The 14839-nt window shown below is 40.9% G+C and overlaps 1 protein-coding gene across 16 annotated transcripts in view; it reads left to right on the top strand.

Annotated features, from left to right (window-relative positions):
- Positions 1-14839, top strand: part of ARVCF (ARVCF delta catenin family member) — a 444623-nt gene that overhangs the window by 108603 nt on the left and 321181 nt on the right. For 12 of the 16 annotated variants that reach the window (XM_090062536.1, XM_090062534.1, XM_090062537.1 and 9 more), the window contains one exon: positions 9367-9453. The exons of the other annotated variants lie outside the window; for them this stretch is intronic. In XM_090062536.1, coding sequence (XP_089918662.1) covers positions 9367-9453 — 87 coding nt within the window. The remainder of the gene's footprint in view (positions 1-9366; positions 9454-14839) is intronic. 16 annotated transcript variants of the gene reach the window in all.

The raw sequence follows: 14839 nt of genomic DNA, 5'->3' as shown, positions 1-14839 counted from the left end.
TTCTAAAGAGGAAGAAGCCTCAGAAGTTGCCTAAGGTACAGTTTAGATTCTGACTGGGAAATAAGTTTTCATTCTCTCTGCTGCAGATGCAGTTAAATTTGTTATATAGGATCTGCAGTGGAGAGCACTGGAAACTTAATGTGTGGGGCTGTCCAAAAGCAAATCCCTGTTTAAGGTTTCAGCATTGCAAAAGACGCTGCAGGGGGCCATTCTTTTAAATCTCTGCTAAACAGAAAAGAGAATCTGAAAACATTTATTTCCTTAATATCTTTGTGACATCTTTTTTTTTTTTTTTTGTCATATGCTTCCTTTTCAACCTTGAAATTATTTTTGTACAAACCAGGAAACAAACATTAAACTTAAAAATAATATGACTTATTTCCTGGGTTGTGCATTAGTGTAGTTCAAAAATGTTACTGTGCTTCTGAAAATAGGTGCTTTTGCCATTTGCTTTAAACTAAGTTCTGTGATGGCCAGCATGACTTGAGTTCCAAAAAAATAAAAAATAAAAATAAAAATAAAGGTTAGTTTATTTCTTAAATGGGCATTGTGAGTTTTCGTTTAAAAGTGATAGCATTCCTACTTGGTTTTCTTCCTGCCCATACTTTTCTCCTGCAGTTTTAAATTGAAGGTAGCACTCCTTATTTTAAATTACTGCTCTTTGTGGCTTGCTTGTAAAGGTGTAGCTACTAAATGAGCTTCCCCTTAAAACTGCGTGATACCTTTATGGTTATAAATGAAAACTAGCATCTTCTAATGGAAGAGCCGTGGTGCTTATTTAAAGGCAGAGACAGGTATTTAACTCTTTTAATTAATTTGATTTGAAAGTTACTTTACATGGCAATGTGAGGCTGCTGTAAGCTTCAGCCGGCCGCAGTCCGTTCTGTCTCGAGCAGCTCACAGCTCTGCTTTCTAAAATGGAGGTTAAGCTTACAACTCTGCAGCCATACTCGCAGCCTTTTACCAATGGAAGCACAGTAGGGTGCTGCCAGACTTTTTCCCACTTGAAATTTCAAGATGGTAGAATTAGATTAGGGTGGAGAAAAGAATGGTGATTCCCCTAGACAAAGCCTCGCCTGTCTGTTAAACTGTTTGTGGAGTGAGGCCAAGTGGAGCCTCTTACAGGTAACTGAATTTCTATTGCAAGAAACATGAGTGATGGACAGTTAAAGGCCTACTAATGGGAGAAATAGTCAAATCTCCAAAAGCTCTTTGTCCCAAACCTATGAAGAGTGGTTTCTCTAACTTTGCCTGGGAGACAGCTGTACTAGGTAAGCCCAAACCTATTGACTTTAATGAGAGTTCTTCAAGGACCTGGTCCCCTCTGTGCCAAAATCAGGCTTTTAATTGGCTTCTGCTGTTTTATAACTGAGAGATACACAATGTGAGCTTTACTGATACCTTCAGTCTAGATTAATTACAAGATTAATTTAGAATGAACTGGGATGTTAAAGAGACCTTTGCCTAATTTATGGTTATGGTTAACAAGCAGTATTTCTTGCTGCGGGTTTGTACTATAGCATGTAAAATTGCTTCTAAATAGCTGACTGATCTAACTGGAACAGGGCAGTTAAACTACTTAGGATATGTATATAGGAGATCCTTTCCTTGTGCTACTGTCTTCTAATATTATAAAGTGCTCTCCTGAGCTGTGCAAATGATTCCAAGTACAGTAAACTTGCAGGTGAGTGGTTCTGGGAATTGGCTGAACAGTAAATGAAAGCACTTTATGTTGCCCAAGAGAGACTGGCAGGGGAGCCCTTGGACATATGGTCCGAAGTACTGGCAAAGCAGAGGAGACTTGGAGTGCAGCAATAATGTAGGAAGGGCTCCCTTCTTTCCTAGTTAGCATAAAATAGGTTTGGATTTTGCTGGGGTTCTCTTTCAGAGCGTAGCGAGGTGTTCTGGCTTGGTGAATGGCACAGACGGAAAGGTCTTGTGGCTTCCAGTGAGGAGCACAGCAACAAGAATCGTTCTAGCTCAGGAGATCTCAAACTTTGTCATAGTGAGCCTCACTGAGCTATGAAAAAAATGACTATGCTTCCCCATAGTTTGCTAAAGCAAAACAACAATCTGAAAATCGTAGGCCTATATGCCGCACAAAATGAATAAAACAAGTTGATGGGATCTGATCAATAAAGATTAGTTTGAGTTTCAAAAGTATTCATTTTAAGTTCAAGGGCAGTATAAATGGAAGCAGTTAAATTCAAATGTCACTTAAATGTTTTAGGAAACATGATACCAAACAATGCTAGGTTAATTCAGTATAAAATCCATCAGTCCTACTGTAGCAACGGGAGGGATGAGTTTCCTTCCTCATTGCACAAAGGAGCGGAATTTGGGGTTGCAGTGTAGAAAGGACGAGACACAAGTCATCTTCGACAGAAAGCTGGGACCTACACATTGTTTTGGTTGCTTCGAGCATGACTCACATAGGTAGGTGGGAGAAAATGGAATTAGTGCTTTAAGAGTCCGGTGTGCTCACTCAGGCAAGTCAGACCCCACCGATAATCAAAAGGCTGTGGCTGGCATTTGTGAAAATTTGTGCTGCAGTTCCTGGTCGCTTGACAGGTCGATACGACTTTCTTCTGTGGGGATCTGCTTCAAGGTGATGAGTTTCTGATCCTCTGCTTACATTTGGTTTTGTCCACTTCAGGAAAGTATTCACAAAACTGCTCCTGCAGACCCCCAAAGTGCTTTACAGTTATGTCCTGGATACTGTCAACTGACAGATCACCGCACTGTTGCATGTCCTCCAGTGTTGCAAAGATGCAAACAGATCCCTGCTGCACCCATGAAGACCACAGTTGGTGTTGGTTAATGAATGCTGCTATCTGATCAATAGCAACAAGCACATTTGCATCTCGTCCCTGAAGTGACACATTGAGACAATACAGTTGCTCAAATATGTCAGCCAGCTATGACAACAAAGATACCCAGCAAATAACACTGAAACACTGTAGAAGTGGGGAGTTACTACCAGCAAGAAAAAATACAAACTTTGTCACATAGTTCACATAGTCTTGTCAGTACCTTGCCCCGGGACAGCCAACAGACTTCTGAGTGTAGTAACAACAGTGTGAAGTTTGCCCTCGTCTCTTCACATAAAATGCCAAAAACTCTTGAACTAACCGAGTGCAACTTTATAAAATTTACAGTTTTTGCTGTAACTGAAAGAGCATTGCTAAGGTCCTCTGGCATCTTCTTAGCAGCCAATGCCCATCTGTGGATCATGCAGTGATTCTAGGTTGCTGCGGGAGCCACTTCTTGTACTGTTGTCAAAAGCCTGCTATGCCATCCTGTCATTGATTGTGCTCCATCACTGCAAATGTCAAAACAATGTCCCCAGTCAAGGCGTGTGCCTTGAGCAAAAGTACTTAACAGTCTAAAAAGCTCTTCACCAATTGCTTGCATGGGGAGAGGACAGCAAAACAAGAATTTCTCCTTTAAATCTGTTGCAGTAGCAAAGTGAATATACTGTACACCAGTAGCTATGCATTTGACATATCAGCAGCGTCATCCATCTGAAAGCAATAATATGGGCTCTGACGAACACTTGCTAAGAGCTGCTCTTTTGCATCAGTGGCTATCTCTGCAATACAGTGTGAGACTGTCATTTGAAAGCAGGATCATATCTAGCTGTGATGCTGCGTTCTGTCCTGTCACCACCAAGCATATATTGCAGCTGGAAGTAGTTTCTTACCTATGTTGTGAGCCTTACTTGCTTTGGCATGCACAAAGCTACACGGTAAGAAGCCTCCGTAGCCTTCATGTGAACAGTGCTGGACACTCCAACACCTTTTTTTGTCCTATTTCATAGTTGTTAGGGGCTGGAAGGAAATGTACAGATCATCAGGTCCAGCCCCCTGCACTTGAGCAGGAAAGATGGTCAGATGACCCCAGCAAGATGCACATTGAACCTCCTCTGAAAAAAGTCTATGGGTTTGGATACTAAGATAGGGTGTCTTGTTTCAAGACACCGGCATAGCTGCTGTTTGCCAGTACTTTGGCACATACAACACACTGAGGCCTTGGTGCATCACTGGACCTGCTACATGTAAAACCAAGCTTTAAATAAACTTTGTCATATTTTCAGCCTTTGCATTTTCTGCTGCTGTGCTCTTTTCAGCTTGGGTTGTATGGTTTTTTTCTCTTTGTCACAAAATGATCCTTTTCTCATTTAAGCTGTTTCTCACTAAGCGCGCTGCCGAGGTTTATAAGTTTCCTTACGAAAAACGCTGCAATGTATGTCCGACGTGTCACAGTTGCTAAGCAACATTAGTACATTAATTAGTACAGTTTTATGTTATTTTATTTTTAGTTATTAAAAAATAGAATACATTTAAAATATATAACTTTTTTTTCCCAACTCATCCAACCTCTCCTCAAAAAAACCCAACCTCTCGCAACTCATGCCTTCCTTGACATGATGCTGTGCCTCCCCATGGAGGCCTGCCTCATAGTCTGAGATCCACTGGTCGAGTCCAGACAAACTCGCCAGTCCGCTCCCATCAGAGTGGCGGAATGGTTTTTTGAGTGTGCAGGGAAAACTTAATCTCTTTAGAAATGTGTATCAAGCTATGTTGAAGTAATCAGAGTGACTGAAGCAGTTTTAGCTGGCTTATCCGCTAGCTGTAGCTCCATGTTAAAGGGCTGCCATCCAAGTGTAAAAGCTTGCCCATGATTAAATGTCTGTGTAGGTGTATTTGGGGCGGGGGGGGCAGAGGAGGAGGAGAGGAAAGAATTCCACAATCCAGGAGCATTTTTTTTTAAGTACAACTTCTGAAAAACACAGCTTGATTAGTCATACATTTTTAGTGGTGTTAACTTTACAGGCATCTAACTGCTCTTAATGGCCATGGGAATTTCAGAGCTAAATTTCAGAGCATGCTGAAAATGTAATACAGGAGATGCTAGTTGTGGGCGCTTGTCAGGCGCATGAGTAGAACGAACAGAGCATTGAATGGCAAGAAGCAGTCCATTCAGAACAGTTCTGCATTGGTTTTGGCTTTATCTTTAAAATTGGTGGCACTTAGATGTTTTCAAATGACTGGCATTAATAAGAGCAATTGTCTAAAGATGTCAAAGATATTTTGCTTTGAGCCCAAACCCATGTATGCTCTAGACTGGAGTGGATTCTCTGGTGTCTTTCCTGTCAGTTGGTCAAAACCCAATTTAACAAAAAAGAGAGATTTACAGGAAATAAATATATTTAACCAATATATTTATGCATGCACTTGGCAGATGACAAAAGCAACAAATTCTTGTGTTTACCAGGGAAGGTAGGGTTTAATGTGTATTCTGTGCTCATTTAATGAATTTGCATAAGTACCATCTTTAATCTTGGGAACTTAAAGTTTTTACAAATATGGGTAAATATTATTATCCCTATAACATTGGTACAGATCAGGTCCCACAGAGTCTGTATTCTCCCCATCCACAAGCAAGAAGGAAACAGAACAGGAAGGGAATCCTTGGCAACGAGGAACTGTTTATGCACTTTTTGCATAAAGTTGTTTCTCCAGAATTTATCAAAAATCGGGGAAACACTACTGTTAATTCTTGTAGAATCCCATTTTTGGCAGGTTCTGGGCTGGACTTGGTTTATACTGAACTTCCTGGAATTTCAATTTGTTTAAACTTGACCAGTAAAAAAGGCAGCCTACAAATAAACCACTGGCTTCCAATATTGCTTGTGAATATGCTAGGCTCTGCCCTTCCTACTGCAAAATTAGTGGCTGTGCCATCAGCTGCTAGCAGCTGAATTGTAACACAAGAGAAAAAAGCAAGGTATCGTTTATCTTTAAGGCTACTGTGCAAGTATTATGGAATTTTATGCATGTTCCTGTCTAGTCTGGAGTTTTCTGAAGCATGCTGATAACTATTAAGATAAGAGAAATAATGACACCTAAAAGAAGGTAAGATGGACACTTTCTTGGTGGTTGTTGTTTTGTTTTGTTTTTTTGCCCTTTGTGGCTATTGCTCTCCCTAAAATGTGCTGGGCTCGATTAACTCCCAAGCCCTCGGTAGTGGAAAATCAGCTTAAAGCCAGCCAGTGAAAGAAAGCAACCTCAGGCCCCTTCTGTGTAGCAGAGCAGCTGGTGCGGTCAGAAAGCAGGCAGAGTCCATAGCCTAGGACAGTGATTGTCAGCCAGAGTGCCATGGCTGTGGATGCCACACGGTTTTAGCAGTGTTAGGTGTGCAAACACGATTCACAGGATAAACCCAGGAATTTCAAATAGGAATTTACAGTGTCAAATACATTCTGACCTGTTGTGGTCTTTCTGAATTCTTTGCAACACAAGAATTACCTTAGTATTTTTTTTGTAGTTAAACAAGTGAAAGAAAGCTGAGAGCTGGCGTTTTCCGAGGGGTGCCTCAAGTGTAGCAAAGGGTGCCTTGAGTCTAAAAAGGCTGAAGATTACTGGCTTAGGAAGTCAGGACACATACTGATGTCGTGAGCATCTTTGTGTTGGTTCTCCTGGGAAGCTTCAAGCATAGACTAAAGCAGCCTTTTGTGGTACAGGACAGAGATGGGACTCTCTGACCTTCCACTGACGATGAAAAGCACCTTCGTGGGTTCAGCAGTCTCTGTGTCTGGTCACATCAATGCACTGCATGCATTTTAGAAGTCATTCAGCGTGTGCTAGGAATAATGTGAGTTATGAAACACATTTACAACGGACTATAATTTGCAACCTAATATGTGCAGTATACACACAGTAGAAATATACTATAACGTATACTTTAATCAATACTGGCGTGGAATAATCATTTAGATGTGCAGCTTTTGCAGCATGACTTGACTCAATATCCAGAAGCCAAAGCCCCCATTTATGAAAATGAGCCTACAAGACTGGACACAAAAGCACGAACACATAGCATATTGTTTTGATGAACAGAAAATTACCTTCTGAAGGAATATGAACTTGGGATGACTTTTTACTCTTTGTGTAATGAGGGGAAAATAGTTCACTTTTGCTTTTTAACAGATGCTGCCTTTGAATTGTAACAAGAAGGGGGAAAAATGCAGATAATGATTTTCAGTGAAGCCTAATTTGTTAAAAGGCACAGTTAAACTTAGAGATAAATGATTTAGCTTTTTAAAACTGTGAGAGTAAAAGAATTAAACCTCATTCATATCCACTGTCCGTAGGGTAGCTTTCTGGCTTCCTTAAGAGAAAGCACTGTATGTTCCAAAGAATTCAGTTTTATGATTGTATTCTCTCTCTTAAACTACACATCTGCAATGACAGCTACTTTGCATCCATTTTGGGATAGGTTATCCTATTTCAACCAGTGGGAGAAATTTCTTCAACTGAGAAGTTAAGCATGTTGCTATAGCTACTGAGCTTGTGGCTCCAGTAGGATTTTTTTCCCCTCACTAATTTCCCAGCATAATTGTTAAATAAGGTTGTTATTGCCTGTAACATTCTGGAGATGAAGCTGCTTGGAGATGTATTTTTCTTCCTGCTAATACAAGAACACATCATGTTATTTGTGTGTGAATACATAGATGTTGACTCCAGAGGGTAGATGTGCAACGAACCGACTTTGTAAATAAGTATTTATATTAAAGAGCCACCAAGACACTACCTCTTCCACACGGAGGGTAAAACTCTGTTCTAACACTCAGCATAGTAAATCATAATAAATAAAGGTATAATGTGGTATCTGTGTTTGCTGAAACTCTGGAACATTACCTGTTCTTTCATGTGTACATTTGTGTACTACAACTAAAACAGATGCAATAGTAAGACTGCTACCAAACATATGCATAAAATATACAATACATATTTAAAGTGTCACTGTGCACATGGTGAAAGCTATGTTCCTAGTCTCAGTGTTTCAAATTTAAAAGGCTGCTTCTCATTCTTAGTGATGCCTGCAGCAATTTTCAAATTTTCTTGAGCCTTCATCTGCTGATTGTGGTGCTGCCTGCAGTAGTATCCAAACTGTGTTAACAAGTCCTTACTCCTTAAATGACTGTCCTGATGTGGAACCTGGTTATGAAAGCCTTGTGTGTAATGTTAAGTTTACTGGAAGAGTCTCTTCTGCGTGTGTGTGTGTGTGTGTGCATGTGCATACATGCATGCATGCACGCTCACCCATTTCAAGTTTGTGTGCACAAATGCAGCATATGTCATTATAGCTTATTGATTAGTGCATAAAAGTGATAATGGTGTACAGAATTTTATTTATATGTCATTGACATCATTCTCTTAAATGCACTGTGTGAGCACAGTTGTAACTGAGTCCATGATTTGGAGGCTATGCTCTGTAAGGCAGTTTGGCATGTGTAAATTTAACATAATCATGGTGGAGTTTATAATTAGGAATATAAGACTTGAAACAAAGCTTTGTGGCAGGGGTGAGGGTAGGGTAGTAGGTACCCTTTGTTAACAGATTTACCAGTCATCTGTAATCTGGAGAAACACTATAGCTGGGAAGGTACCATCACTGGAAAGCCAAGATTCGTGGGCCATACTTACTAAAGTGTTTAAGTGCCTAAAACTGCAGATATGCATATTGGAGGATTGACAAAAGCACTTAAGTGGGTTAGGTGTATAATTCTCATTGACTCATTAGGAATTAGACACCTAATCTTCTTAGGCATCTTTTATAAATTGGGGTAGGTGCCTAAACACCTTACTAAATCTAGCCCCTTCTCAAAGACTGCTGATGTCTCTGGCAGTCCAATAATGGCTCACTCAGCTCTATATTTTTCTGTTACTTACTAAACCTGAGTGCCTGGAACACTGACAGTACACTGCTATTGTGCCACTCAGGACGGTGTAAAATTATTCTTAACATAGGTTTTATTCAGGTCAGATTAGTATGCCAGTTAAGCTGCAATAGCTGATTTTGTTATTAATGGATTTCTTCAGGAGTTCAGAACTGAAATAAAAATAATATTGAGATTGTAGAATCCTGGATATAATCAAGAATTGTTGGGGAGATAACAGAAGAACAATATGTTAACTAGTTATTAAAGAACAAAAGTACTGTGGGGCAACACCAGAAATTCCTTTAGGTATTGTGACAAAAGACAAAAGAAAGATGCAAGTTGATCATTACATATTTAGAGTAATGCTAGGCCAAAGGCTGAAGATAAATCTGTACTTCAGAAAAAAGGTACTGTAAGGGTTGCTGAAACGTGCAGTCCCCTTTCCCCTTTGACAGTCCACGCTTACCTAGGTTCTGAGTGTCAAGACTTCAGCCATCTCTGCAGCGGTACGGGGCAGGTCTCGTAGTTCTACTTCCGTATCTGCAAAGTGTTGAGAGAGTCCCAATATATCAGTTGCTGGATTGCATCAAGACTTCAATGCCCTCTGTCTTAATATGCTCCTAATCTTGCTTTTTTAGGGAACTTCCACCAATCCTGTGTGCAGATATATGGACCCACGAGTAGTAAACTGTTAGGAAACTGTCTTCAGAGAAACAGCAGTTGCGGTAGGTATTGATCATTGTTCTTTCATCTTTCTGCAAAGATTAGTCTTAGGTTATACAGGGCATACCTACACAAGATGCCTGCTGCACAGTTGTTACTGCACAGTAGTGTCTGTCTCAGCATGTTTGCCTGGTGACGTTTACTGTGCAGTAGCTCATTACTACTGCGCAGTAGTGTTGTGTCATGGTTTGTGCCGGGCAGTGCTGCTGCGCAGTAGTAATGAACTACTGTGCAGTAAGCATCTTGTCTAGATGCACCCACAGTGTATTTCTTTGACATGCATTCTTTTGCATGAACATGATCTAACCTTTCTGTTCAAATCAAACTGACATCCACAATCTTGAGGATGAACAAATGAATTTATTTAGAGGCCCGGTAGGAAGCTAATAACTCGATAAGCATTTTTTTTCTGTAAACAGACCTTCTTGTAGAACATGAGCAATTTGATTTGAAATCAGTAATCCTACAAATTTTAAAGGGGTTTGTAGCCTAACTTGGTTTGTCAGATTACCAGGATACCAGATTACCACTGTTGCACACAGCCTTCTGTTTGTAAGTAAGTAATGCCTGCATTGTACATAAGTGTTTGCATTTACTTTAAGTTGGGTTATGCAAACCACTTCCTATCTCAAAAAGCATTTCAATTTAGCTTAATGCTAGAGGGCATTCAGATATAATAATTTTGATTTATTTTTCTCCAGTCCCTTTAAAGAATGATTCAGACATTGCTATTAATGGTAAAATTGCTTAAGATGATTATCAAGTACTGGCAATTTACTGAGGGGTTGTGATCTTTGACATGGGAATTCATGGATTGAAAAAAAAATCTAAGTGTAATAATAGACATAGAAATTGTTTTAACTAATAGGGTTTCATCTGGATATAAAACAGAGAAATATATTAACATCATGCTTTGTTAGCTCCAGCCACTAACTACCTCACCCATTTTCCTATCCTTTCAGTATCATAGAATCTGTAACAAATGTTGAGCACTGCTGACTCATTAATTTCCTACAGTATTTCATGGTGAACAGATGTGATGTGGGGAGTTGGCACTTTCTAATAGGCAAATTTGTCTACAGTGTTGAGTCGATTGCTGTTCTTGATCGTTTCAATTTGTAAACAGCCCACAGCAGTCAGTCATCAACAGCTGAAGTATAGCCACTAGGGCTGTGAGAAACCGTTCTGCTTCAGCTTCTGTTTCAACAGAACAGTGTTTTGTTTCGAGTTTAGTTTAGTTTCAAGTTTAGTTTAGTTTCAAAAGCACTGTTCAGTTTCACTGTTTCAATGCTGTTTCGAAGTTTCGCCCATAGGCTATAATGGGGAAGCACAAAACTGGAGGAGGAGCAGCCTCCTGTGATCAGAGGCAGATTGGGGGCCTTCATGCCCAGAGGAGTTCGGCAGAGCCCTGCAGCCCTTCCAGGGGAGCAGACAGGATGCTGCTGCTGCCATCTGAGACTGGCGCTGGGAGCTGAGTCTGGTGGAGGGAGGCAGAGCGCAGCCTCAGTGCTGCACTCCACTTCCCCCCACCGGGCTCAGTTCAGGTGGCTTGCAGCCCGGTGGAGGCAGGCAGCGTGCAGCGCTGGGGCTGTGTACCACCTGCCTCCACTGGGCTCACTGCCCAGTGGCTTGCAGCCCGGTGGAGGGAGGCAGTGCACAGTGCTGGGACTGTGTTCTGCCTCCCTCCACTGGGCTCACCGCTCAGGTACTGGGAGGTAGGGAAAGCCAGGGCTGCCCTCCCTCCGGGCTGAGCCACGTGGGGCTGCAGAACTGCTCAAAGCGCCTCCCAGCACCTGGCTGCTGCTTTGAAACTTGAAACGTTTCAACTGGCCTCGTTTCGTTTTGAGGCTGTTTCAAAGCCCTTTGTTTCATTTCGATTTCACTGTTTCGAGCTTGAAACGAGTCAAAACAGTGTCAAAACGAAACAGCTGGCAAAGCTTCGTGCAGCCCGAATAGCCACTCTTGGCTGACATGTGAGTAGCTTCACATCTCTGCTGCACAGCAGCTTAAGGCAGAAAGTGAGGATACCTTTTCTAATTGAAAATACAAGGGGTATAACATGCTGGCTTAATGTACTGTGTGATGTCCCTGGTGGCTGGTCTGCATAGTGAGTAAGAGACTGCTACTGATTCCAGCTAAAGGAACTACTACTTTAGCTCAAGCAATTTGAAGTCTGTACTTTGATGCTGAGGATCAAACATTCAGTGCCCACTAAAAACTAATGAGGGTCGGTTTATACCCTAGAAATGTATACCTGAGATGAAATGTAGATGTTATCTTAATATATGATATAGTTTTAATATATTAATATCTTAATATTATATATTATCTTAATATCTTAATATATTGTATATCATTTGTTAATCTTAATATCTCTTCTCTTGAAATCATAGGATTACTAGCCATTAATGAGCCAGCATCTCAAGCTGGTAACTTTTGATTTGCCTTGCATCAGTGGGGGAGCCAAGAAGCTAATTTTCAGAAGTTAACTTTTCTTTGGTATTAGGCCAATCTCAGCTACTCAATAGTATTATACAGGATAAAAGATGTTTTGCTCTGATATGGCTTATATAAACTATTTAGATTTTTTAAAGGGGTGCCTATTGTGAGCTCGGGGGAGTTCATATATTGAAAATAATGATTCCTAAAAACAATGAAAATACTACATTGATAGCAGAGAGCTTCTCAAAACTCAGTTCAGGTTACACAAGGAAATGGGTAAGGCTTACATAACATCTTGAAGTTAGGATACTGACATGAAGGGGAGACGTACAAGTTTTTCACTCAAGATCCCCCTCTACAAGAACTGCCCTGCCAGCATTCTCTTTCCAAGCAAAGATACTCCTTTTCAGTTGTCATCCTGAGCACATATGTAGCAGTTCAGCATGGGGAGAGAGAGACTGTCAATAGAAGGAAAGTCTCAAACCTCAATTTCACCTTGGTATCTATAAGCAAGCAATGCAGATCCCAAAGCATAAGAGAGTTGTGATCACTGTGGGAAAAGAAAGAACCTGTGTTCTTCCAAAGCCTAGGCTACTTTTATCTGTTTATTTTGGGATTCTTTGGAACGGGAGTTGCTGTATAAACACAAGATAATAAATGTTAGGTGCATTTGTCTTATTTTACCAATAATGGAATGTTTAGACATATTTCCCTTCCCATTCTTGGCCCTGATCCTGCAAAAGGCTGTCAGCCTGCTTAACTCTGTGTTGATTCCCCTAAAATTGTGTTTTTGCATGGTTGCAGGATTGGGGCTCTGTCTTGTTCTGGTTATCAGCAAGCTTGTCTTTTTCCTGTATTTCCAAGAGAGCTTGAAATTAACAGTATACTGTATGATCCACCAAAACAAGCACGGAGCTTGAAATTAATATGGCTTTTATTTGTTGCCTGTCTTGTGTACAGTGATGATCAAAGATTGTTGCAGCTCAGCTGTGGTTACATAAGCTACTTAGTTAATTATTGCAGGGCCAGTAGAGGCAAGGAAGGAGTCTAATACTTTGGTTTTGTCTATGTTCTTTAGCTTTTATTTGTTGTTAATTTTCAAAACAGAAGCAGATTGTAGCATTTATGTGAGGCAAATGTTTTAAATTAGGTCTTTGTTTTGGGGGGTGGGGTTAAGAAGTCCAGAATACTAATTGAAATTCACAAATCAAAACTTGTAGTTGTAATCCATTCGTGTCACCCCACACGTCACGGCAGGGATGAAACTTGCAATTTTCAATATCAGCAGAGTGTAGTATTTACACTAGTATGGTGTAAGAAATAATCTTTTATCTTCCATGAAGCCAGTCACCAGCAGGAGACGCAGCCTAGAACAGGGGTGCCAGAGATGCACCCATGGGCTGAATTTGTGTATCAGAGTACTCCCTTAAAAATGGCGACAGGGGCGCGTGAACTAAAGCTTGTTAAAGCTAAATGCAGTGCCATTTTTAAGCATGGGGATGCTTATATACAAGACATGGTGGTGCTTTAATTAGAGCGGTTCTTGAAGTTGCTATAATTAAAGTGCCAACCTCCACACCCCTGGAGCCCGTGAAAAAATGGCACTGCATGTACCACACAGGGCTGGTTTGGGGTGCATGCTGCAAGTGGTGCCCTGCCAGATCAGCCCTGTGCACTAGCTCTGGGGCCAGTCCAGATTGGGTCCATGGACTGGCCCCACATACAAGAGCCTGCTTTCAGGGCCAATCTGGTGTGGGTACCTTATGCAGCGTAGGTCCTGGGCACATGGTGTGCAAGGCTGGTTTGGGGTGTGCACTGTATGAGGTGGTCATGCTAGACTGGCCTTGTATATGCACTGGTTCCAGTGCCTGGGGCCAGTTTGTGGGCCTGATTCAATCTGCAGACTGACCCCATGTCCCCAAGTGTTTGATACCCCTGCCCTAGGGCAGTGTTACTCAGTGTAATAGTAATTCTGCATTTTGTCCTCCCATCCTAATTTTATCATTTAAAGGATGAAAAACTTAACCTACATGGTCTGTAGAAGAGTAGGTTCTGCTCTGAGAAGAAGAGTTTCACTTGTGTTTTCTTCAGTGATGCGGGAATATGCTTGCTGGACTTGCAAGGGACCATTAATTGGAAGTATGTGGCGTTTCAAGTGGTGACTTTCTAAGATGGAGATATAAAGCAAAGGGGAAATATGGGTGGATCCTTCTGTCTGTAACAAATATAGAGGATATGTTACAAAGAAAATAATCCTTAGAAACATATCAGATTTATTCTGCAGTTTTGGCCATAGATCTTTCTCTTCAAGCTCTCTTCTTCACTATCAATAGCAGAGCCCTTATTGATGTGTACAAATACTGTTAATGTTACTGTTTTAGATAAAAACAGTATTCTTAAGGTCACCCACAGAAATGAGTGATTATTGAGGAAAAAATCCAAGCTGTATGAAGCCACTGTGTTGAAGGTAAAACATATTTAAAAAGTTAGTAATTTACTGTTTAGATTAATCGGGTTGAAACTGAGTGATGATGAAATCTGATGCTTTACCCAGACATGGTAGAGTTGAATTGACCGTTATTGATTCTTCTTTTTTGCGCCCCCACCTCCACCTCCAGTTTGAAGCCTTATTATAGTGAAAGCTGATCTGTGGCAAAGACAAGGATGGCAGGACAGGGGTTAGGATTCACACAGCAAAGATGTGATTGCTTCTATGTCTCTCTGAAATAGCTGCCCATCTTCAACTGTAACTCTCAGCCAGACAGACAAATCAAAACTATTCAAGCTCTATGTGAGATTTTTTCTCATAATCAGAAGAAGGTATTGTTACTGCAAAGCCATTCATTAGCCCCAGGGGAGGCTGGAGAGTGCAATTCCTTCCTCAGTAGCAGGTCCGTGCAGGAATGGTTTTGGTCTGACATGAGGGATATGATACCACCTGGATGA

Source organism: Crocodylus siamensis, chromosome 9 (genome assembly GCF_052110815.1).
Source record: "Crocodylus siamensis isolate JL-2025a chromosome 9, ASM5211081v1, whole genome shotgun sequence".
Classification (NCBI taxonomy): domain Eukaryota; kingdom Metazoa; phylum Chordata; order Crocodylia; family Crocodylidae; genus Crocodylus; species Crocodylus siamensis.
Note: the sequence above shows the minus strand (reverse complement) of the source record. Positions and strands in the feature narration are given on the sequence as shown.